At 44.0% G+C, this 24240-nt stretch overlaps 1 protein-coding gene across 7 annotated transcripts in view; it reads left to right on the top strand.

Annotated features, from left to right (window-relative positions):
* LOC311273102 (CCR4-NOT transcription complex subunit 3-like) overlaps positions 1-20762 on the top strand; it is a 29341-nt gene extending 8579 nt beyond the window's left edge. For 2 of the 7 annotated variants that reach the window (XM_084379983.1, XM_084379980.1), the window contains 17 exons: positions 18-92; positions 1040-1129; positions 3291-3419; positions 4451-4546; positions 7340-7468; positions 7642-7732; positions 8832-8965; positions 9790-9846; positions 10467-11460; positions 11949-12054; positions 12389-12536; positions 13646-13742; positions 14069-14270; positions 14486-14530; positions 16413-16545; positions 16645-16770; positions 16992-20762. In XM_084379983.1, the coding sequence (XP_084236109.1) occupies positions 18-92; positions 1040-1129; positions 3291-3419; positions 4451-4546; positions 7340-7468; positions 7642-7732; positions 8832-8965; positions 9790-9846; positions 10467-11460; positions 11949-12054; positions 12389-12536; positions 13646-13742; positions 14069-14270; positions 14486-14530; positions 16413-16545; positions 16645-16770; positions 16992-17090 (2751 nt within the window). In that variant the 3' untranslated portion in view covers positions 17091-20762. Of the gene's footprint in view, positions 1-17; positions 93-1039; positions 1130-3290; positions 3420-4450; positions 4547-7339; positions 7469-7641; positions 7733-8831; positions 8966-9789; positions 9847-10466; positions 11461-11948; positions 12055-12196; positions 12239-12388; positions 12537-13645; positions 13743-14068; positions 14283-14485; positions 14531-16412; positions 16546-16644; positions 16771-16991 lie in introns of all 7 variants that reach the window. The other 5 variants (XM_084379982.1, XM_084379984.1, XM_084379979.1 and 2 more) reach the window with 4 other exon arrangements.
* The last annotated feature ends 3478 nt before the right edge of the window (positions 20763-24240 follow it).

Below are 24240 nucleotides of genomic sequence, written 5' to 3'. Positions count from 1 at the left end.
TTTGTTTTCCTCCGCAGCTTCACAACGCAGCCAACGCAAACCAGAAGGAGAAATATGAAGCAGACCTCAAGAAAGAAATTAAAAAGCTACAGGTAAATACAGAGAGACGGTTCACATCAGATCCAAAGCCTCCTGCAAGTGATGTTTTCCCATTGAAGAGTTGATGAGGCTTAAATCCTCTCAGGGCTTCCCTCAAACAAAATAAGTAACAAGAGCAGATGTGCTCTTCGGCGTCTCGTAGTGAGTTTGTAAACCTGCTGTTTTTCTTTTAACGCACCGGTTCAGCACTTTTAATAAATGAGGCTGCTGGGGAAACAACCGAACACCGCCACAAATATTTATCTATAAATGAAAATATGAGCCTTGATACATTATTGTTTTATTTTTATTTTCACACGTCCTGTGAAACCTGATGAGACTCAGAGGCTCCTCAGCTGAGACTCCAGCAGGTCTACAACCTCCGTGTTGTTAATGAGAAACATCACGAACACAACGGATCCTTAAACCTGCTCAATAGGTCCGTGTTTAATCGAACAACAGTAGGGAGAGCGATTATATAATTGTGCAGACGCCAGGAGTAAATGAGGTCTAATTTCCAGCCAATCAGCAAGTTAAACAGAAGCAGCAAGAGATGACATGCAGAGGTCTGACGTCTTTTCAATCTGGGCTCTGAAATTGGATGAAAGGAAAGTGATGTTTGCTGATTTGAAATTGTTTAACCTGACCACACATAGAGGTGTGTGTGTGTGTGTGTGTGTGTGTGTGTGTGTGTGTGTGTGTGTGTGTGTGTGTGTATTAAATATCGTCACGGTCAGCCAGAGGCAGCGTGTGCTTCCTCTCTGTGTTACCATGAGGACCAAACTCCAAGCCAAGCCTGTTTGCTTCGTGCAGACTCCACGATCACCATCCATGACAGCTGAAGAGGAGTCTCTGCACGTATTCACTCATGTATCTCCCGATCTCTCTCTCTCTCTCCCTCCCCCGCTCTCTTTCTCTCCCTCTTCTTCTTCTTCTCCTTCTTCTTCTTCTGGTCCCTCAGCGTCTTCGAGACCAGATCAAGACGTGGGTGGCATCCAACGAGATCAAAGACAAAAGGCAGCTAGTAGAGAACCGCAAACTTATAGAAACGGTGAGTAGGAACTGAGCAGAGGAGAGGTAGAACTCATGCTTTTCATTAGAGCACTCCCTGCAGGACACATGTGGACTCTGGAGGATTGTCTTTGTTTTGAGCTCTGGAAAGTCTTGAAAAGTCTCTAAAATAGAAAAAAACCCTGGTCTTATAACTGTCATGTGTGTGAATTTGAGTGATTTACCCTCTTAGTTTGCAGAACTTTTAGAGTTCAGTCTTGACCTTTTAAAACAACAATCACTAGTCTGCATTATAAAGGTTTTTGCAGCGTCTAAATCTAAAACTGCATTTGTTTCTTACATGCAGAGTAGCAAGTAGTGATGCAAATTTAAAGTCATTTAATTGATGGATAGTCGGCTTCCTTAATGCAAAATCAGGGCAGGCTGCATTAAGAGTTAAAAGAACAGATAACAGACAAAGTTAGTTGAATAATAAACTAAATCACAGAAAATACTGAGGATATTAAATGGCTAAAATGTAATAATATCAGTTTGTATAGAATTGTAATTAAATACATTTTCTCATAATAGTATTTTTAAAAATATATATATTTGAAAAGCAACTATCTGTTACAAGATACTTTTTAAACATTTGTGTCCATCTCTGATTGTCAGTTAATATATTTTTAATCGATTAAATTCTTAAGGAATTAATGATTAATTATTTACAACCCTAGTAATAACGGCTTGAACAGTAAAATAATTACAACATTGCACGATAAAGAGAAAAATGTCTGCATGCATATGTAGTATTGAAATGCACCAATAATCCTCTATGTAAGTGGATATTTTTAGTAATTAACTTTATCATCAACTGTGGAAAAGTGTCTCGGAAGTCTGCATTTAATTCATTATTTTGACCAATCATTTTTGGATTTATTTAAGTTTGAGTTTAGAGCCTTCTAGATCTCATTATAAAAATTCTCAGCATTGTAACAGCACTTTACTTTGATCTATGTCAAAGCTACGCCGTGTTGGGTCCTTGAATTTGAAGGAATTGGGCTGCAAAGTCTTCTAAAAGTCCTTGATTTGATGTTTAAGCATGTGTGGGAGCCCTGAAAAGAAGAACTGAACAAAAAATCCCATTGTGGAACATAAACGGCAAAATAATTCTTCAGATTAGTCCTTTATATTAGGAGCTGCACCCAGGAGACGCTCATTACGGCATTCTTCATAGAGAGCTGGGAAACATGGGAGCTGGTCCGTTATTTAACACCTGTTCTCTAGCGTAACTACTCCGCCTGCCAGGCCGCTGAGCCACACGAGTCTTTGATGAGGGCTATTGAGATGGACTGAATGTGAGCCACCTGCCCGCACAATGAGGGACGAGAGCAACTCGCCAGCTCCCTCTGATCTCGACGAGCTGGTTTTTATCCCAGAGCTGCTCTTCAGGACTTCCTGTGGTTTTGTCGGTTGACCTGAAATTATACGTTCGGTCACAAAAGTCCTGCAGGAAGCGGCCGGGGTTTGTTGGAATCATGAAAAAAAAAAAAAAGCAGAAGAAGGGAAATCTGTTGGATGTTAACGCAGAGATACAGGATGTGACCGAGATGAAGCAGGCTTGTAAAATGAGAGCCACGTCTTCAAGGTCTTTAAGGCCTTGAACGTGTCTGAATAGAGGTTTGGTGTTGAAATCACTGCAACCTTCAGCCACTTCACTTCAGAGTGGACTCAGATGACTCCTCAAGTGCAAGACTTCCATGTATTATTGCCGAGTCCTCCTGTTTTACAACTGCATCACCGTTAAAACTATTTAAAAACTAGAGATTCACTGATCGACGGGCCGGGCAACAGCAGATCTGCGATTACTGTAGTCAGAAGGTTTTTCTGCTCGTAGTATGAGCGTTCATACAGGTGCTGGAAATGCTTGAAAATGCTTTAATTTGGTGCTTTCAAGGTTTGAAAAGTGCTTGGATTTTGGATAAAGAGCATAAAAACTGCTTGAAATTGTAACTAAATTTAATGCGATGAAATGAGTATATGTATTGACATAAATATGTAATTTACAACAGATGTTATTTGCAGGAAAAGCTTTAAAAAGTACCTTGAAAATGCCTGGAAATTGCTTGAATTTGAAAATCACAAAGGTGTATGAACCCTGTAGAACCCTTTTTATTCACACGTTTGTTTGTCTTTTTGTCTGTGTGTGTTTCTGCTTGCAGCAAATGGAGCGGTTCAAAATCGTGGAAAGAGAAACCAAGACGAAAGCGTACTCAAAAGAAGGGTTGGGTCTGGCCCAGAAGGTGGACCCGGCCCAGAAAGAGAAGGAGGAGGTCGGCACGTGGCTAACGGTGAGCTTCCTTCTCATGACCTGGTGTTTCGTACGTGGAACAGCAACATTTTTCCATTTTAGCCAGTTTATTTATAGAGAACATTTAAAAACAACAAACACAGACGTTGTAGGTTGATGTCGTCTCTCTGCTCCTTTTTTTTTTTTAAACTAATTATAAAAAATAAAAACATGTTTGTGCTTTCTAAACCCTTAAACGTTTTCTCTTAAGTGCCATTCAGAAAACACTAAACATTACTGCTCCCTGTTCGCTCCTGTGTGTTTTTCTACGAATGTGTTTTCTACTTTTAGCTTCACTCAGATTGTGCAAACACGTAGGATTGTAAACTCCGGTTCAAGCCTCATTTTGGTTAATTATCACCCGTCGTTATATGCAGCGCGACACAGGTAAACAGAGCAACAGGCGTACAGCACGGTATTCTCTCAATGCAAATTGGAAACCTGCTGCAGAGAAAGTGATCTGAGTCAGAATGGACGTGTTTTTAAAACATGTCTAACTAAACGTGGAACTGAAAGTGAGTAAAAGGAGGAACAAAAACCAAAATTAAGACCAAACGGTCTCAACTTTCAGGAAAACAAAAGACTGAAAACCTCATTAACCAGCAGCCACTTAACACTGAAACATCACAGCTGTGTTCGGTCTCCACAAAGAGATTTCTTTAATTGAGACGTCGGTGACACACTGAGAAAAAACATACCGTGAAGGGAGAGTTGGGTCTTATCCTCCTAGTTATCTTCATCCAGCTTAAATGTGGCCTTTTCTTATCGTGCTGCTCTGGCAGAGTGAAATGAAGCGATGTCTGTAGCCACACTTATTGATATATGCACATCAATTACTTTTGCTGACCTCAGTATTGGATTGAATAAAAGATCATTGCCCTTTGCAAAGGGTTTACCTACTTCATTATACTGTTACATTATCGTGATAAAATGACAATAACATCGTTAGTACAATTATTTCTGGGACGAGGCCTGAAAGCAGCTGAATGACTTTTGATATGAACTCCACTTTTCTTCCTGTCGTTCCTCCAGAACACGATAGACACGTTGAACATGCAGGTGGACCAGTTCGAGAGCGAAGTGGAGTCTCTTTCAGTCCAGACCAGGAAAAAGAAAGGAGACAAGGAGGTCAGTGTGTTCTCCTCTCTGATCCGCTCACTCTCTGCTGCTCTGCTCTCTGTCTGCTCTCCACCGGCTGCTTCTTTGTCCCTGTTTGTATCTGACGCAGGTCGGTCGGTCAGCCGGCCGTCAGCCTCACAGCTCTCCTCTGTTATCTCGCTCGCTCCTCTCTGTCGGAGAGGTCAGATAGTGTGTCCTCCATTTATCTTCTGCATCTGCCCTGACGAGGATAACCTTGCTGACCACTTCTTTCACTTTCTCTCTCACTCACTTGTCCTTTAAAGTCCTCTCCAGGGGACTCCTTTATAAATAAAAACCAACTCTTTGACTTTATCCTTGGCAACTTGACAGTTTATTTCAAAGACCATGAGAACGAGCAGGTCCAGCGTAGGTACGCCCTTCATACCAGCGTTCTCAAGAAAATGACTCTTTTGTTATGTCACAGGAAATATTTGCAGCCAGCTCTTCTTGGCATTAAGACCATTTTCTCTGTAACTGGCTTGTATTTGTTCTAAGGACCTTTTTATAAATGAGACCCAGAGGGGTTTATTTTTGTCTAATGCTTGTGCCATTAGCTTCGCCGGCCAAAAGCGTAGGACGGCGTTTCTCTGTGGACATCATCAAAGAAATTTAGCGTCGAAGTGCTGATACGACTTTCTGATCTCCGGTTTCACACGGGCGCCAAAACGACCACCGCCAAGGGCAAAAAACAGCAGGAAGAGTAATATCCTGGGGCGATAGTATTAAAATGAGTGCTACCTTTTGGATTGAAACAAACCAAACGAGAGCTCCACAATATGCAATATGGCCGAGTGCAATATCCACATCACAGACTCTTTGATAAAGGTAAAATGTGACAAGACAAACAAATCTTGGGGGAAAAAATCAGTAAAAAATGAAAATTGTGAAAACATTGTTCTGCCTTAAACTAAACTCGATCCTGATTGTTGAGTATGAAAATGCAGCAGGGAAGATGAACTTGAACAAATCTGAATTCAGGGATGAAAAGGGGAGTTTTTCTTTCTATCGAGCTGCACAGCTGATCGACCCCGGGTGTCTGCAGGTCAGTAAAGAGTCCAAAGATGTCTTCAATACTGTTTTATACATTTTAGTACTTCAAAGTCATTGAATAGTCTGAAATTTTAATTGTGAATCTTGATCAATGTGAAGCTCTTCACATTTCTGATGGGGAAAGATCGATTATCGCCCTGTGGCTGATACTTTGACTCTGATGCAGCGTCCTCTGCCTGTACTTGAATATACAGAATCAAATACAGACTGTACTGCTAATGCTAATGCAGGGACGTATTATTAACACAAAGCTACACGTTATGACACACATGCAGTTGACATTCAGACCATAAGGGGAAAAAATAGGCCAAATTTGAAGTAAATACAGACGGAAACTCTTCCTTGAAAAGTGTTTCATAATGATTTTGAGCAGATTTATGATTTTAGTCAATCAGTGTTTAGAGTGGAGCAGATTTTAGATGAGCTTCATGAGTTTCTGGGCTCCCGCTGCCCTCAGAGGTGTTTTGGTTCTCAAAGAGCTTCTTATACTTTTTTCTCAGTTTCTGATGTGTTTGATTTTACACAGTTGGAGTCGGTGGATAAACGGCTCATCGGCTCAGCCTGGATGAAAAGCTGTAACTTGCTGTAACCATGATCACAAGTCCTAAACCAATAAGAAATAAATCTCTGGAGCTCAAGTTAGTTTGCGAAAAGCTTTTTTTTTGTTTTTGGCCTCCAGTGCCAGGTGTTAAACAGATCCAAATAAATCCCTTAAAGGGCATTTTAGACTGTTTGAGACAAGTTATCCAGCTCCATGTTTGCCTCGGTACTTAATTTAAGACACGTGGTCACATTAAGAGGTCAAGGTTAGTCTTTGCGGCCCGATGCACTCGGCACAGAGGCGTCCTCATGTTCCTGCCATGTGCCGGTGCAGCATTAATATGTATTGTGATGAAACACATTAATAAGTTCCACTCTGCTGCCTCCACTAATGCAGCGCAGCAGCAGCCGGGCAGCATACATCTAAAGTGTTCTGCCTGTGTGTTTTAACAGCCATAATGTGTTTTACAATCGCATCAGGTCAGCCTGTGAGCCACAGAGTTGCATGTGCGCTCTGATTCTGCTGTCAAGGTCTTAGTCACAAGAGACGTCCACATGTGTTCAGGTTTGTCCCAGTACCCCCTGGACCAACGCCGTTTGGACCCGAAATACAGAAAGAAAAAAGCACAAACGAAAAACAAAACAATATGCAAAATACATGACATGTAAGTGCTTGAGAACATGCATGAATTAACTGTGGAGGAGAAGAATTAAATATTGAAGTCAGAAGTGGTGCTGTGCCTGTGCTGTATGATGCATGAAGCCATAAAGTGCACATGTAGCGGCGTCTCCTGCCCTCATGCTGCCGCTCCTTTCACCGTTTCCTCCTTTCTGCATGTTTCACTTTAAAGTTTTAACATGCTTTTTCCTTCCGCTTGTTTTAACATGTTTGTCCTTGATAATGCAATCAATTATAGATTAAAATGTTTGTTTTGCATTAGAATAAGGTGGCGTATAGCCCAAGATTTTTTTAAATATGAACATTTTATACCAAATATTACAAATTAAAATGTATATTAAGCATCTGATTCAATGTAAAGACATTAAAACTCTCTCTTAACCAAACTGAGAATGAAAGGAATAAAGAAAACTGAGGGAGGAAGAGGTGTCGGTTCTAATATTCGAGGTCTCTCGACTAATCGGTTTTCTTTTCCTGCCTTCTCCCCACCTTGTCTATTTCTTTTTGTGCAGAAACAGGACCGCATTGAGGAGCTGAAGAAGTTTATCGAGAAGCACCGACACCACATCCGGATGCTGGAGACCATACTGAGGATGCTGGACAACGACTCAGTGCAGGTGGACTCCATCAGGAAGATCAAGGTTCGCTCATGTCTTCATGAAAAAAGTGTTTTTAACACAGTTACTGAGAAGGTCATGTATAATATTTCTATTGACACGAGCCTGACGTATGAAGTATTTATTTGCTTCTCTGTGGTGTCACATATAAATATGTTTTGCCCCTGATCTCTTCTATGTGTTCTGTCTTTGTAAAGGACGATGTGGAGTATTATCTCGACTCGTCGCAGGATCCAGACTTCGAGGAGAACGAGTTTCTGTATGACGACCTGGACCTGGAAGACATCCGTGAGTGGAGACGGAGCTGAAGTTTATTCAGACACAGTTCGCTTTGTTTGTTTTATTTGCACAAAGAAGAAACGTGTCAGAAAGAAACGTAGATACATTCAGAAAGGAACAGATTAACAATAGATGTGCAGGTGGAGTAGAGAGGCTTGTTTTGTGGCTCCTGATGTGGAGAAAACATCACAATTCACAAGCAAAATAAGTACAGACAATGTTCTCCATACCACACGATCTGTAGGCCATATGAGGAGGGGTGCCACTCAAACAAACGGACCAGAACACATCGCTCACACTGCAGAGAGAGTGCAGGGCCAGAGGGCTTGTTCAGTTGAATATGTTAGTCTATCCTGTTTGACTCATTGATCAGTCTATGGCCTATATGGTCTATATCGTAACCCAGATACTCTGCAGCGTAGTGTCACCTTCATGATCTAAGTGATATGTACGTAGTCGCTGAACAGCAGGAGGATGACAGAGGCTCACTGCTGTCTGTAGTGGTGCTGTGGTCTGTGCTGCTGAAAATATACTCCCAAACCAAACCACCTCTGTGAGAAAACATTTTAAGTGTGTGTTATTTTTAAAATGTTCATCTTGTTCACATCTTAAGTTCTGGGTTTTATTGTGTCTTATTGCTCCTGAACTCATCCTCAACACTCCGAATAGATGTAGCAGGACTAGAGGACTAAACCTTAATTTCATTTTTTTATCACTATTTAAAAAAACCACAAATAAACCTTTGTTGTACCTTGTTTACTGTAGGTTTAAGTTGCAGATGCAGATGAAGAGCTAACTGCTGGTCAGGAGACTGTAGTTACATGTTGATCTACCGGCGCCTGTGACCTCTACACATACTTTGTTAGATACTAAATCAAGTCCAGAACGCCTCCTTCACATAAATAAACTTCTAGCTCAGTCCATTGTCTGAACACGGGCTTGACAGGACCTTGACTATCACGGCCATGACTGAATCTGCCAGTGTTGGTTTCTCCCGAACTTTATAGAGAAGTGACCTTGTAGTTGATACTGAAGCGATCATGTTAACGCTGTTTCTCTTCTCACTGTCTCTAAACTCTCCTCCCTCCGTGTCTCTGCTCTCCTGCAGCTCAGACGCTGGTCGCCACCTCCCCACCGGGACACTCGCACTTGGAGGACGAGATCTTCCAGCACTCCAGCAGCACACCCACCTCCACCACCTCATCTTCACCCATCCCCCCCTCGCCTGCCACTTGCACTACGGTAAAGAAAAGAAAATAAACCCAAAAACTACGTTACACCTTTTCTTGTTCACGCTATTCAGAAAGTGGTCGTAACATTTCCAAAACATATGAAAGTCTAAATAAGGTTTTTCTTGTGACGGTAACACTGGTTGCTCATCGGTTCATCACATCGCTGTCGGCTCCTTTTGTTCTTCACTCTTTGATCTGAAAAGTAGAAATTGTTTAAAAAATTACAAATGAATAAAGAGATAATCCGTCAGATTATTATCTCCGCGTCAACCTTTGATTTTGTCAGTAATGGTGGTAACGATGTCGTGTTTATAATTCATTAAAATTAAGTCTTTTGTTGCATTCGCTCCAGGTCAATATCTCAAATCTAAATGTGAGATAATTGCCTTTGTATCTGCTATTGTAGTGCCCTGCCATCTGCTCTCATTGTTCGGCACTGTTGTCATTATATCGTCTGTTCTTCCTCTCCGCCCACGTGCAGTTTGTAGTGAGGGTAGTTATTATAGGTCTCATGTGTGAATAGAAGGCGTGGTTCTGTTAAATGCTGCCGACACGAAGTGATACTCGAGCGCGAAAGGGGATGTAAAGGACGGGAATGTTTAACTTTTAATTATCCGAGGAAAGTTTCTGGAAACGGTTTCACAGAGTCGGTCAGAGCGACGACAGCCTTCTCATACCGGCAAAAAAGTTACAGCCAAGTCCCAGATAATCTCGTTCAAAGAACTGAGTTTGACTTTTTACATCCGCAAGTCTCCTGGTGCAGCTTTTAAGCCTGTTGACCAGTAACTTTGTGTTTTTTTTCTGTGGCCTGATGTCGTTCTTTGTGTTTTTCAGGAGAACTCAGAAGACGACAAGAAGAGGGGACGTTCAACAGACAGTGAAGTTAGTCAGGTGAGACTGAAGACACTGAACGTTACTGATGGTTTCAACATCATGTCTGCAACCCAAAAAGCTACGATGACTTCTGTAATAAAGTGATGAGTCAACAGGCAGATTAGTCAAGCATGCTGCTTCTGTTTTTCATAACTGACCTAACATAACAATTATCAAACAAGTCAAACATCATTTGCTGGTTCGACCTTCTAAGTCAAGATTGTGTTGCTTTTCTCGATGTCACAATTCTCCAAATCCACGATTCAAAACGATTTTGAGTTTAAACAAATTTCAGCACTCACAGCGATGCTAATGTTACACATGTTCATGCCCTGACAGCTGTTTACATTTAAGATTCTTCTTTTTAAAGAAGAGCTCTTCTACAACAACAGCTTGATTTTTATCCTGGTGGCTTTTTGCAGGTTGAGGCTCAAGTTATTCCAGAGACGACGGTTTCACACGTTACTGACACAGTTTAACGTGCTGTATGTTAATCTAGTGTTTAATGTAGAGAACAGTGTTCTGGCTGTTTTCCAAAGTGTGACTGAAACAGGTTTTCAGTTAAACAGTCTGACCATCACTTCCAACAAACATCTGCTGGCAAACACGTTAATGTCTTCTCTCTCTTCTTTTTTCAGTCACCTGTGAAGAACGGAAACCCCTCTTCCTCGTTATCTTCTTCCTCCTCCTCCTCCTCTTCCTCCTCCTCCTCCTCTTCCTCCTCTTCTTCTTCTTCCTCCGTCTCGGGACTGACCTCATCCTCACTGGTCTCTATGGCGACCATCGCCGTGGGGGGAGGCAGCAGCTCTGGGGGCAACAGTCATCTCGGCAGCTCGGGGGGTCTCCTCTCCAACACTTCCGCTGGCAGCTACAGCAACGCCACCCAGCAGCCGCCGCACCCGTCAGCACAGCAGCAGCAGGCCAAAAACTTAGTTAGCTCCGCCTCCTCCGCTCCCAACTCCAACCCCATCACCTCCAGCAACAGCCACCCGGCCTCCTCCACCTCTTCACCCCCCAACGTCAGCACACAGGGGCTCTTCACTTCAGTCAGTCAGTCCCAGGTCCTGTCGGTGCCCACGCCCACCTCCAACAGTCTCGGCCTCAGCCTGGGCCTCTCGCTGGGGAAAGGCGGCTCCATCACCACCAGCCCGATGTCAGGGAGCCTGGGTCTGTCAGGGATGCCGGCGTCCCTGAGCAGCATGGCGAGCCTCCTCTCCAGCTCCACCCCGGCACCCTACGCTCAGGCAGCCGCCTCGGGCGCGGTCGGCTCCGGCTTGCCAGGCTCTCTGGGCGGCGTCATCACCACGACGACCAACAGCGCGCTGGGCTCCATCGGCAGCGGGAGCATCACAGTCGGCGGGCCGACGTCCTCGACGGGAGGTCTGCTGGGCTCGGTGCCGGTGGTGACCAGCATCGGCTCGGGTATTCTGGGTCTGAGTTCCGGTCAGTCGGGGATGCAGGGGTCTTCTCTGGTGTCACTGAGCCCAGTGGGAGGTTTAGCGCCGGGTAGTGGAGTGGGAGTCATCGGGAGCAACGGAGGCAGCTCGGGATCAGCAGGGAGCGGAGTGGTGGGAGGAAACTCGTCACTCTCCATCAGGCCACCCAGCCAGCAGAAGCAGAATGGTAGCACTAGTGAGTATCTGATCCGATGGCAAACCAAACATGAGGGTAAGAGGAGAGTTGTGACGGTGTTTGCAGTTAGTCGAGATCTCTAATGATCTAATAACACTTTTATAGACTTTTCCCTCCTGCATAGCGCCACCTACTGTTTGTCAGTTGTATTTACTGGATATAACCTCAAAAAATATCAAATGCATTATTTTAGTTTTTAGATTTCATAACATTTAGTGAGAAGTTTGTAGTTATCATTTAATACTACTCACAATATCTGGGGATATTTTAGTGTTTCACTTGCTTGTTTATTCTGTGACATCTCTGAGTTTATTTTATTTTGTTATTTTGCTTTTTTGTGAATATTTTTGGCCCCAAAATATAATGCGACACATTTAATTTGGTAAATTTTTATACTAATTCAATAATCACTCATCACTATTTCATTTTTCTTTGAAATTTGTTGAAGCTTATTTTTGGTTCCTCTGTTCGTCCTTTTGACATCACAGGTTACAGTGCTGTGGTAGCAGACAGCACAGCAGACTCCGCCCTCAACAGTGCCAGCCAATCACAAAGCAGCCAATCCTCGTCTTTGACCTCCACAGCCAATCAGCCGTGAGTACGATGGAGTGGGTTACCAATCATGTTGAATTCTGGGATAAATGGATGTTGTTGTGTTTCTGCGTCATCGCAGAGACTGTTGCATCAAATCAGTTGGACAAAATAGAAAAGAAATAAAACAGTGTTTTTTCATTAGGGCTAACTGGGATAAAGCTTACTGGTATGCAAATGAAATGTGGTAAGCACCAAAGACACGGTATCTTTAAATCACTTTAACATTAACACCTTTCCTCATGAAGTTTACTTTATCCCACCTTGTTTGGGTTTATTTCTGCCTCTGTTGTCCCCTTCCTCACCCGTTCTCCTCGTTGTCTTGATCTGTCCCCAGTAAGGACACCGGTCCCAGTTTACTGGGCTCTTTGAGTTTGTCGTCCAGCTCCCCGTCGCCGGCCTTCTACAGCGAGGCTAAAACGGTGAGCGGCAGCAGCCTGCTGAACGGCCCGCTGTCCTACTCACAGTCCTCCGACGTCATCAAGGTGAGAATATTTACAGCTGGTCTGAACATGTGATCCGTGTCTGGAGACGTTATCTGGACCCGCTCGTAAAAAGAGATTCTCATCATCTCGATTGTGACATTAGAAACTCTCTCCGTTGTTCAAGTGAGTCTCTAATGTTCCAGTTATTCATACAGACAGGCGCACCACCTCAAGGTGATGATACTAGTTTATTTTCTACCTTTTTAATTAGAGATTCGGTCGACACACTGTCGTGTTTGCAAGTTAATCTCTTTTATAACGAGAACTTAATATTCTAAATCTCCACTGACTGTTAATTTGCAGGCAAACACACTCAAAACTGTTTATGCTTCGACTATGATTTAATTAATGCAGCCAACAGTGAAATCCAACGGGGGATTATTATGGTCTCTGTTATGCAGTTGTATCACAGTGACTGACTAAACTGAAGAGAAAACAACAACAACAGACAGAACAGCGTGTTTGTTCTGCAGCGACAGTCACCTTGAGTCGACCTCTGTGAGGAAACATCCGAGGTCACACGTTTAACTCCTCAGACTACAAAACTTTCATTATCGACTACAACAACAATCAGTTGTCACCATTTCCAAGAGCACATAAAAATTTTGAAGACAGGGGAAATTGTGACTAACAGATTAACCGAAAAGTAAAATAATCATTAGTTGCTGCCTGTTGGGTGTTGATAATTTGCCCAACTTACTTCTGCAGTCAACATTTGCAGACTGTAGACACCTTAAACTTTTTACGCCCGTCTGCAGATGTCGAACACTTTGTTTTAGACTACGGGGCATTAATCTCCTGCTGTAACGACCTCCACCCTGCTGGGGAGACGTGTTGCTGCTCCCATGCAGACGCTGATGCTGGGCGATCAGGTCAGCGCTCCTGAAATGTTGCACCACGTCTCCTTTCTTGTCACTCCGGTCTGAATCCACCCTCCGCTGCCTGATATCACAGGAGGGGACGGGAGCAAACAAATAAAAGTGATTTCCATGACAACATTATCAGTGGTGCGGGAAGTCGAGTTCCTCCGGAGGGGCAGGTACGATAACCGTGCGCACACGTCCGCGAGAATCTGTTTTCCCATGAGTCTCCTTGTCTGTCCTCATCAGCCCCAGGAGCCTCTGAGCAGCCTGAAGTCCATGGCCGAGCGAGCAGCACTCAGCTCAGGGATGGAGGGAGACGTGCCCTCCCTGCACCTCACCCCAGGTAACACACACATACACACTCTGACACACACACATATGTAGCTTAATAAAAGGAGATAGAGGGTTGCCACAGAGCCGAAATAGAAAAGCTGTAGTTTAATGGAACAAAATGTCATCTCACCTCCCACTCTCAGCCTCCTCTGAACAAAAAAACTGCTGATGATATTATCAGCCCTGACTCAACTTCTCTCTCTTTGTCTCTCTGACTCCAAATTCTGGATCCCTTCCCGCTGCTGCACATCCTTTATCACTCCCCAACATCCTCATCATCTCATCTCTCTCCGTTGTCTCCGCTCTCTCTCTCTCTCTCTCTCTCTCTCTCTCCAGACATCTTCCCCAGCAGCACTACGGCCCCCTCAGGCCCTCCGTCAGCACCTCAGCCCTCGCTGTCGGAGGTCAGCATCCCCCCGTCGTTGGGGGTCTGCCCGCTGGGGCCGGTTCCCCTGTCCAAAGACCAGCTCTACCAACAGGCCATGGAGGAGGCGGCGTGGACGCACATGCCCCACCCGTCCGACTCCGAGAGGATCAGGTGCAGTGAGATGTACACATTTTAATTTTCACGTCACACACCATAATACATTTGTACGGCCTTTACTTAAGAGAAGTAGAATAACCGTGATGTTTAGATGTTAGTCTGTGCTACTGTTGGACGATCTGGCTCATTATTTGATTTTATTTTGGATTTGTTTGTGTTGAATTTTGAAAACAAAATGTGGAGTCTGATGAAAATATAATTCATTTCAGAACACTGGCGAACATCTGGAGCGGTATTCAAAAAGCATCTTTGGAGTAAGAATTCAAAAAAGTATCTGAGAATTATGACATTTATTTTTTCTCCTTAAGATTAAAACTCGATTCCTTTTTTTAAATTAAATTAAAAAAAAAAAGTAATTCACAAAGCATCTTGACCCTGAAGAGAGCAATCTGTTAGGAGTAGGAAGGGGGACTTTTAAGAGCCTCAGGAGTTTCTGCAGCAGAGGAGAAAATGTTGGCAAGACAAAGAGGAAATATTATCAAAACACTGAATGACTGCGAGTTAATGAAACGCTGCAGTTTAACCCGAGCGGGGATAATGTTTGCCAGCGCAGTAACGCCATGACAGCAGAAATTAAAGTGAAACTTGATCACACAACAATTTCAGCTAATTTTCAATCTCCCTCTTCTGCTTTAACTCACTGCTGCAGCCCTTTAAAATAGATTTACTCTGACACTTGATAATAATATTCTGAATAGAGACTAAATTATACGATTAGGACTTTTTTTGGTCGGCCAGTCGCAGCTTTTAAGAATGTCAGGATGCCCAGATTGTAAAAACACCTTTTAACATCTTAAACTCTGTCTTCAGTTGAACAGTTTGTTGTTTTTCTCTCCTCTTTTTGTTACCGAGAGCCGTAAAGAGACACAAACTGCAGCGACCGGTTTCATTTTGTTCCAGATGGTAACAGTGTCAGTTAAGATCGATCTCACTTGTCCACACGTGAATATAGTTTTCAAATTAAACGGGACTAAAGAGCCTCAATCGTCGATCAAACCAGGCGTCCTCGAAAAAAACGAAAGATTACGCAGAACTCAGAATTCAGCCGCTTCTCTTCCTCATCTCACTTCAATCAAATGTCCGCAGGAGTAATCAACTGCAGCTCACAGTGATTTAATATGAGCAGTGAAGTGGCATTTTATCAGCACGCAGTAATGTAGCATACACACACACACACACACACACACACACACACACACACACACACACACACACACCAGGCACAATTAGAGAACAGATTATCCTGCTTCTGTATCTACAGCGCTGTCTGCCCACACAGGTACAATTGACATTTAAATCCAAACACTCAAACCCTCTTGTCCTTCAGTACCTGTTGTTTTACAGTCAGAGGAGGAGAGAGAGACACACACACACACACACACACACACACACACAGAAAGCCTGCTGGGATTTCTTCTCCTTCTGTGTTTAAAACACGATTGTGACCTCAGCAGTCGAGTGAAACAAACACACAACAGGAAAGTCTTTATAACACACACACACACAGTTATTCTACAGCCTCATGAAATAATTTTAATCATATTAGTGGGAGTTTGTGTATGTGCGTGTGGAGTGTGTTAGTCAGACACTATAACTCACTTGCAGTGTTGTCGGTGTCATACTTTGAGCCTGTTTGTGGGACATGAGTATTTTTGGGAGCCGCTGACCTGACTAACACTGCTGATGGAAACACAGAGGACACTGAGGGTTTGTCGCTGGTCTAAAAATACAGAGTTTGGATGGAAAAAGGGCATCTGGGCAGAGATTTTTCCAACCATCAGAGAGGTGAAGCCGTCAATCTGTCGATCACACTAATGGATCGGTTAATTAGTCCACACAGAGGTTCATCAGAAGGTGCCTCTCTGTCTGTCTCCATGCAGATCTGCTCTGTGGCCTCATCAGGAGGACACTGGTACTTCAGTGCAGCTGACAGATTGTTCACGAGTGTTTTTAGATGAACAAATTATTCAGTTTTTATTTATATTTCATACTTTTTTAGAATCGGGTTAATATATATTTAAAAATCAGCCTGATTGTCACTGATTTGGCCGATCAGTTCAGGCTATCAGCACCTTTTTGTCTTGTCTTATTGTCCCGTGTGTCACCACTCACACCTCCTCTGTGTGGACACTACAGGCAGTACCTGATGAGGAACCCGTGCCCCACCCTGCCTTTCCACCACCAGGTGCCACCGCCCCACTCCGACACTGTAGAGTTTTACCAGAGGCTCTCCACAGAAACGCTCTTCTTCATCTTTTACTACCTGGAGGTACAGACGGCTTCAGCTCATCATATTATAACACAGGTAACTCTGTTCTGTGGATCTCATCTTCTCACTCTCCTCCTCTTCCTCGCCCCCTCTCTGCAGGGCACTAAGGCCCAGTATCTGGCAGCCAAAGCCCTGAAGAAGCAGTCATGGAGGTTCCACACAAAGTACATGATGTGGTTTCAGAGGCACGAAGAGCCCAAGACCATCACCGATGAGTTTGAGCAGGTGAGTGTCGCATCTTTAAGCTTTGAAAACCACGCGGCTGACAGTCTGAACCTAAAGTGGATCGACTGAAGCCGCACGATCGACTGTGAATGTTCCTGCCTTTCACACAAAGCATGCTGGGAGCGGCTCTGAAAGATTTTCCTGCAGCAGCTTTAATTGTCTGACAGCAAGGTCGCCTGTCAGTCTGTCTGACTTTGTCTTTGAATAATTGTTTTTTTCAGGGAACATACATTTACTTCGACTATGAAAAATGGGGCCAGCGGAAGAAGGAAGGCTTCACGTTTGAGTACCGGTACCTCGAAGACCGAGACCTCCAGTGACCTGCAGCGAACTGAGAACGACACACGACAGACGGACGGACGAACGAACGGACAGCCGAAGACCAAGAGAGAGGGACAGACGGACGGAGAGCAGACGGATGAAGACGGGCGGTCCACCTGCTGACATTCCTGGATTCGATCGCAGCTCGTTGGGGGAAGGAGATGTCGGGCCGGAGGGGGGAGAGCGGATTTACAAAGGCGTGAAAACCTTCCCTCCCTCCGAGCCTCCGACCCCGCCTCGTCATCCTCACCCCAGCAGTGATTACTCCTCCTCCTCCTCCTCCTCCTCCTCTCCACCCCTCCCTCCATCATCATGCATTTTATTTCCATCTTTTCTTGAACTCTTTAAAAAGCTTTGTTTTGTTTTGACAGTTAAGACACAAAAATCCCACCTTATCTGCAGACTATCATGCGCTCTCCCCCCTCTGTGTTTTTCTGTTACGTTGGCTTTAAAAACTTTCGCTTTTATTAGCCCCTTAACAACCAAAGATAATTGGTTAATCCTCCAGTTCAGGCTCTGTCCCCCTTTCTCGACACACTTAAGGAAAAAACTAAATAAGTAGCGAGCGTCAAAGCATCAGCCCACAACTACAACATCCGTGTTGCGTCAGGACGACAGCATCTCCGACACTTGTGTTCTGGAGCCGCGATGAGGCGGCAGGGCAGGAATCAGGACGTGAAACGTGTGACGAGAACTGACCGGAGATCAGTGAGGAACTTAACGACCTGTAATGTGAACCAATCAGGTTCTGGGTGTTCGTTTAACAAACCAGAACATTTTGGATCAAAGTTTATTTGGAGCTAAACTTCATAAATCTCCCTTCAAAGGTTAAAGTGTTCAAACTCTTTCAGAGACGTGTTAATTTAAACGATCAATCAGTTAATCACAATAAATCCACTAATAATTTACTCACTAGTCTTCAAATTGTTTCTTTTGTCTGACCAACACATTTCAAAACCCAGAGACTCATTTACTTTTGTCATAAATGACGAAGAGAAGCAGCAAATCTTCACGTTTAAGAAGCTGGAACAGATGACATTGACAATGTTGGCCGAGCTGTAATGAAGTAAACTAAACTAAACTAAACAGGCCAACGCTGGCCAAACGTTAAGTTCAATCAGTTTACACAGCAGCAGAAAACATGTTTTATGTTACGGGTCGCTAAGAGCTTCACCTCTAAATAAATAAATCGTCCAAAAACTGAATGAGGTTTGGTGCGAGACTCAGGTAAAAAAAGATCATGAGAAACTTCAGCTCTGACGTCCCCGTTGGCTGGTTTATCTGAACTCCTCTGCCAGGAAGCAGCAGCTAAATAATGTACGCTCGACCAGTAAACCTGCCCGGACCCGACCCGACTGCCGTAACCCAACCGTCTGTTCAGCAGGGCGGAGGATAAACACCCCCACCGGCCCGATGTGGGTAAATGCTGGTCGTAGGTGGCACCGCAGGCCTCGCTCTCTCTCTCTCTCTCTCGCACTTAACTGTCTTTCAGAGGTCCTGTTGTTGTGTTCTTGTGAAGTGGTGAAAAGTGGCTGCTTCGTTTTGTGAATCCAGTCTAAAAATATCCTGCCCTGCCTCCTCCCATCGAGCCACAGTGGAGGAGTGTGACAACACGGCCGCTGAGGTGTTGGTAGTAACTGTCTTCTTTACCTGGTGGGCAGTGTTACATCACAGTTTGCTTTGGAAAGAGATCATCACTCTGGGAAAGATCAGAACATACTTCAGGATTTAATTTAAAACCAGAGTGGCTCAGTGGTTCTTTGTCTCCTTTAAAGGGTCAGTTCACCAAAATTACAACAAAAAAACACAAACTTCTCCTCTTGTGGTGTCTACTCGTACGCATAGTTTTGGTTTATTTCCCCACGTTTTGAAGTATTTGAGATTTTCTGCCTCCAGGACGATGGAGGTGAATGGAGTTTTATTTGTATGTTTATAACCTACAGGACTTAAGTCCCAATAAAAGCTGAGCTGAACTCCATTTACCTCCACAAGGCTTACAGCTGACATTCATTTCATTATCAACTAACCTCGAGTTTAGTTTATCAAATATCAAATAAATGTTTAAAATGGCCGACGGGGCATCTTTAAGTTGTGTCTCCGGTCCGACCAACAGTCCAGAACCCAAAGACTCTTCATTTAAATCATGAAAGGAAAAGAAAAGCAGAAGATCTTCACATTTAAGAAGCTGGAACCGTCAATTGTTGACAATTAATCAAGTCTCAACACTGATGGTGTCTAATTTTCTATCGATTGATTAATCAACTAATCATTGCAGCTCTACCGCTGAGAGTTCCCCAAAAAACTGACACTCAAATAAATACAACTCAGTGGACTTAGTCTTAGTTTAAATCTGAAGATGTCGTTGGCAGTAAAGACCTCACGAGTCTCAGACCTGCGTGAATAGACACCAGAGTGAAAACAGAACATGTTGTTTGGTGAGCTGATCGTTTAACACTCAAATCTCCAGCAGTGATCACAGTGAGCGTCGTGGGTGTTGGATGCTACCAGCAGCTGGATGGACAGTGTGTTAGTCTCCCACCAGCCTCCCTCCCTCCTCCCTCCTCCCTCCCTCCTCCTCTCTCCGTGCTGAAGAGCACAAACTGAGCAACACCAGCACTGCTGCCCACATCATCTCCTCTGTCCTCCAGCTCTCTGCTCCGTGTTTACACACCGAAGGGTTTCGAACGAGCCGACTGGGCCCACAACAAACACACACACACACACACACACACACACACACACACACACACTGCCCGGTTCTCACCACCAACAAGTCCTGCTTTTTATCTTCTCCCCTCAGCAGCACAGCAGCTCGTTTGTCTTTCTGTTACGTTCCTCCTGCTTTGCTCCTCTCTTCACGCCAGGTAGATATTTCCTTTATTTCTCAGGAAGTATTTGATAGATCATTTTATGAGGAAATGTATCCGCCAGCAGCTCTCGTACTCGCCGCAGCACAACGACGACTTAAATAATCCTCCCCGACAAAATTCGTACCAAAATGTTCTCCCCTTCGTTCAGGAAGCCCCCCCTCATCCTCCTCCTCCTCTCTCTCTTCACCTGCCAGTGGCCATTTCCATTTCACTAAAGGCTTTTTTAATATTGTCCTCCAATGTTTGGAGCAGCTCCTGGAAGAGAGACCATCTTTATATTTTGTATTCGTTTGGATTAATTGTAGTAGATTTGTATATTATTATTTTTTTTTCTTCTTCTTTTTCCAGAGATGGGGAAAGCATTTTAAAAACCCAGAGGAGAACAGAGGAGCCCGGTTCTCTTAAAAGATCCGGGACTCTTCCTCAGGAGTGTGGGGTGTTTTTATAGCCAAACAGACAGACTGACAGACAACTCTACACGTATTCACCTGACTGACAGTCCTGCTTTTAACCTTTTGTTTACCTTTTTGTTGTGTTTTTTTTGACAAGAGGAAGGGACGAGAGGTCGAACCGAGAGCTGAAATGTGAAACTCTCTCTGCCCCTTGACAAAAGTGTTGTACAGACTGTCATTCTTCAAACCTCTCCTTTGTTTATTTTGTTTATTTGTTGTTGTTGTTGTCGTCAGAGACAGCATGGAATAATGACACTTGCAAAGTGGCGCTGAAAAAGTAAATAATGACATAACCATGAATAAAGGATTGTAAAATATTAATAAAAGAATTACTTTTCAGAAAACTGAACTCGTGTGTTGGTTTGTGATCCTCTTGTGTTTTGCTTCACACGCAGAGAGATGATATAATGACGTGTCTGGTGTTACCTGAGCGTTTGATTGCGGGATCGTTTGCGTTTATTCGCCCCGAGCAACCAGAATACTTCACTACGTTAGCAGAGAGCTAGCAGCTAACGTGTGCTCCACCTCTCTCCTCTCTGTAACGTAACGTTCATGAAGTAAAGTACATTTTCCTCTCCAACAACACCAGAGGCGGCGAGAGTCCACCCGTTCTTTACTCCAGTAGAAGTTCAGATATTCATGTAAAAGTAGAAGTACTGATTCAAAGTAATAAAGTACTGGCTCTGAAATGTACTCGCATCTACAGTTTGCCATTTGTGGTTAAAGGTGGAATGAGTAGGATTTGTCCCAGCTGTTCCTGAACGCACCACAAAGATAGTTGATTGTTGAGTCTCATTCCCAGGACGTCAAATAGTCACATGTTGTGTTGGTAAAGCGTCCCGAGCTGCAACAAACCGGCCCAAATCTGGGCCACGGTTCATTTCTATTCTGGTGGGAAGGTTCTGGCCCAGATTTGAGTCAGCTCTGGTTTATTCAGTTCACTCTCTGTTGACATCTGACTATGCTATGGCCTGCTTGTGGCTCAGATCAGGAAACGGGAGTGGACTCTGCAGATCAGGTGGAGCAGCAGCAGCCATTACTGCTGCACCTGTCACTTCACTGGTGAACAGCATGAACATCAGAGTGCAGGAGGGGGACGGCTGTACGTGCCGCTGTATGGAACAATAAAGCTTTAATGAAGCCACCCGCTCGTTGGTTTCTCTGAGGGACCCATTAGCCGGAGAGCCACGTTGGATCAAGGTTAAGAGTCTTTTATTCACACGGTCTCTCCTCATCTTTTGTTGCTCATCGGCTCGTTTCTGCTCCCACAGATTCAAATCCTACTTTCACTTTGTTATCAAAGTGGTTTTTGTCTCTTCTTCTGTCATCAGGAGGCGGAGAAAGAGTCTGTGACCGTCACTGCACAGAAAAGGAAACAAGATGAACTCATGAACAAAAGATCCACAAGGCCTAAATCTGAAATATCAATATTTTTCTTGTTAATATCCCTTTGCGGTGCGATTCCTCTGATCAGAACACAAAGATATTAAAGAAAAGCAGCAAATCCTCACATTGGAGATCCTGGACGCTAGAAATTTGGGGCATTTCTTCGCTGATCAGTGACTCAAATGATTCAACAAACATCAAAATAGCGGCTGATAAACGTTTTAATTGATTAATCGACCATAATCACGCCGCAATGACCGACAGTTTTGGGTTTCTTGGTGCCAGCTCAGCTCAAATGTCACCGTCGTCACCGGGCTAACCGGACGCAACAAACACTCATGAGGTCATGAATAAATAATAATGGTCACACTTTACTTTAACGCCCTCATTTAGCATTTATAGGCAACATATTAATATTTAATAAAGAGTTTACAGCACATTCATATATGGTGGAGCTTTAAGTGTTTATTAATGTGGCTGTCAACATCGACTGAGCGCTCCTGTGACTGGAGGCCGGCGTATAAACAGAGGATAAAATGGCAATAATATTAAATTATGTTTATATGCTGCTTTTAAAACGACAAACATATTAACATTTAAAAGTTTGTGTTCATAAAATGTCACATTTTCCTTCTCACTCATTAAGAATTCAAGAATATCTGAATAAAAAGACACAAGACGTCCACCGGTCCCCTATAAAGTCCGGTCTCAGTGGACAGTTTGTTCATGGAGGCCTCAGTACCATACGGATATGCTTGATACTGAGTCAGGGTAGATGAGAGCAGCCGATCAGAGTTCACTTTGTTCTTGTGAAAACAGCCCGAAAAGCAAATTCAGAGGTCTGAGCCAATTCTTATAAGCATAAAATAAGCATAGAATAAAAATGTTGCTTTTTAGCTGTTAGGAGCTCAAATGTTGTTGTCGAACAACAATCGGCGTCATTATATAGACGAAATGACAGAAATAGGGGTTGAGAAAGTGTTTTGTTCAGTCTGCGTATACGAATACAAAAAATTGCGATATCGATATACCGTCCGATATACAAACATGGCCGATATCGTCCGATAGCATTCGCGAAAGTCTCTATTTTAAAGGCTGTTTGTGCTTCAAGCAGCGAAGAGCTAAAAAACAGTTTCCTACGTTATTTTCTGCTTTTGATGAGCTTCATTATTAGAGGGTCGGTCGGTGCAGCGTATGTGTGTTACGACATTTCTATGTTTGTTCTCTAATTTCCTCAAATTCAGCCCCTCTGTCTTCTTACCTGTGTGAGCGTGTGATTGGCTGCTCCGTGCGATCTTACGAGTGGACACACTGGTAAACCAAACTCCATTCAAAAAGCAGGTGTTTTACAGCATTTACAGCAACATCATCACGAAGACGCTTTTCTGACTCGCCTGCTTTTATCTGTTGGCTTCCAAACGAATCACGCCCGCCTCTTAAAAAAAATCAGATTTTCATTGAGCACACACACAATTTACACTTTGAGCCGTGAATGTGAAAAACGGCCCCTCTAGTGTCAAACACATCAGTCTACACGCTGAAGCTCAAGCGTTCGACTGCAGGAACAAGAAGAGAAACATGTTTTTGACTGCAGGGCCTGTAACTGTTCAACACACTCAGAGGTGGAGCATGTACAGCAGCCTGTATACATCACAGTGTCTCCACCGAAGCCCCCCCAGAGGACACTTTATGGTGTTTTCATTAATTAAAGAGACCTGACTCGTCCTCACACTCTCACACCTACGCTGTTTTCCCAGCTGCTTCCTCTGTTGTCCACCGAGCGCCTCCTTCAGGACTTAACTGTGCTGCTGAAGGGCACCTCGGTGGGATGTGTTGGACCCTTCAGCTGGGCCTGGCACACACACACACACACACACACACACACACACACATCCCTCCCCTCACCTCTGGGCTACCACTGCCCCACTTATTTACACTCCGGCTGCTTTCATGTGCGTGTGCCCGAGCGCCGCTTGTTTACTCCTCGCACAGTTTTACCTCATGTAAACCGCACAGCGACATATGGAGATGTGCCGCCATATGGCCGTGTTTTGCTAGTTTGGCAGCGCGGCGGCTGCAGAGGCTCTCGCTCTCCTTCTTTTTTCTTGGATCACTGGCTGCACTGAAGTCACATCATAACCAGAGGAGGGGAAAGTTTCTCTCGACTCCGACATGCATCACAGCGAGGACGGTTTCTGACGAGGCCTGCATGGAAAGAACAAGCCTGACTCTGACGTTGCTGTTTAATTATCAGGTTTTATTGTGATTAAAACAGCCGTGATCCTTTTAAAGATGTAATCTGTAACATTTCATGCATTCTGGTAGCGCTGCGTTGCGTTTCAAGAGACAGGCGTCACGTTGCCGGCTCCTCATCGGGGTGAAGCTGAGGTCTAAGCTACTTTATGCTCATCAGCACCGTCCACCCACCGAGCTGACAATTA

Source organism: Pagrus pagrus, assembly GCF_965226575.1.
Source record: "Pagrus pagrus genome assembly, chromosome: 17".
NCBI classification, from domain to species: Eukaryota; Metazoa; Chordata; class Actinopteri; order Spariformes; family Sparidae; genus Pagrus; species Pagrus pagrus.
This window is presented reverse-complemented; position numbering and strand designations above follow the sequence as displayed.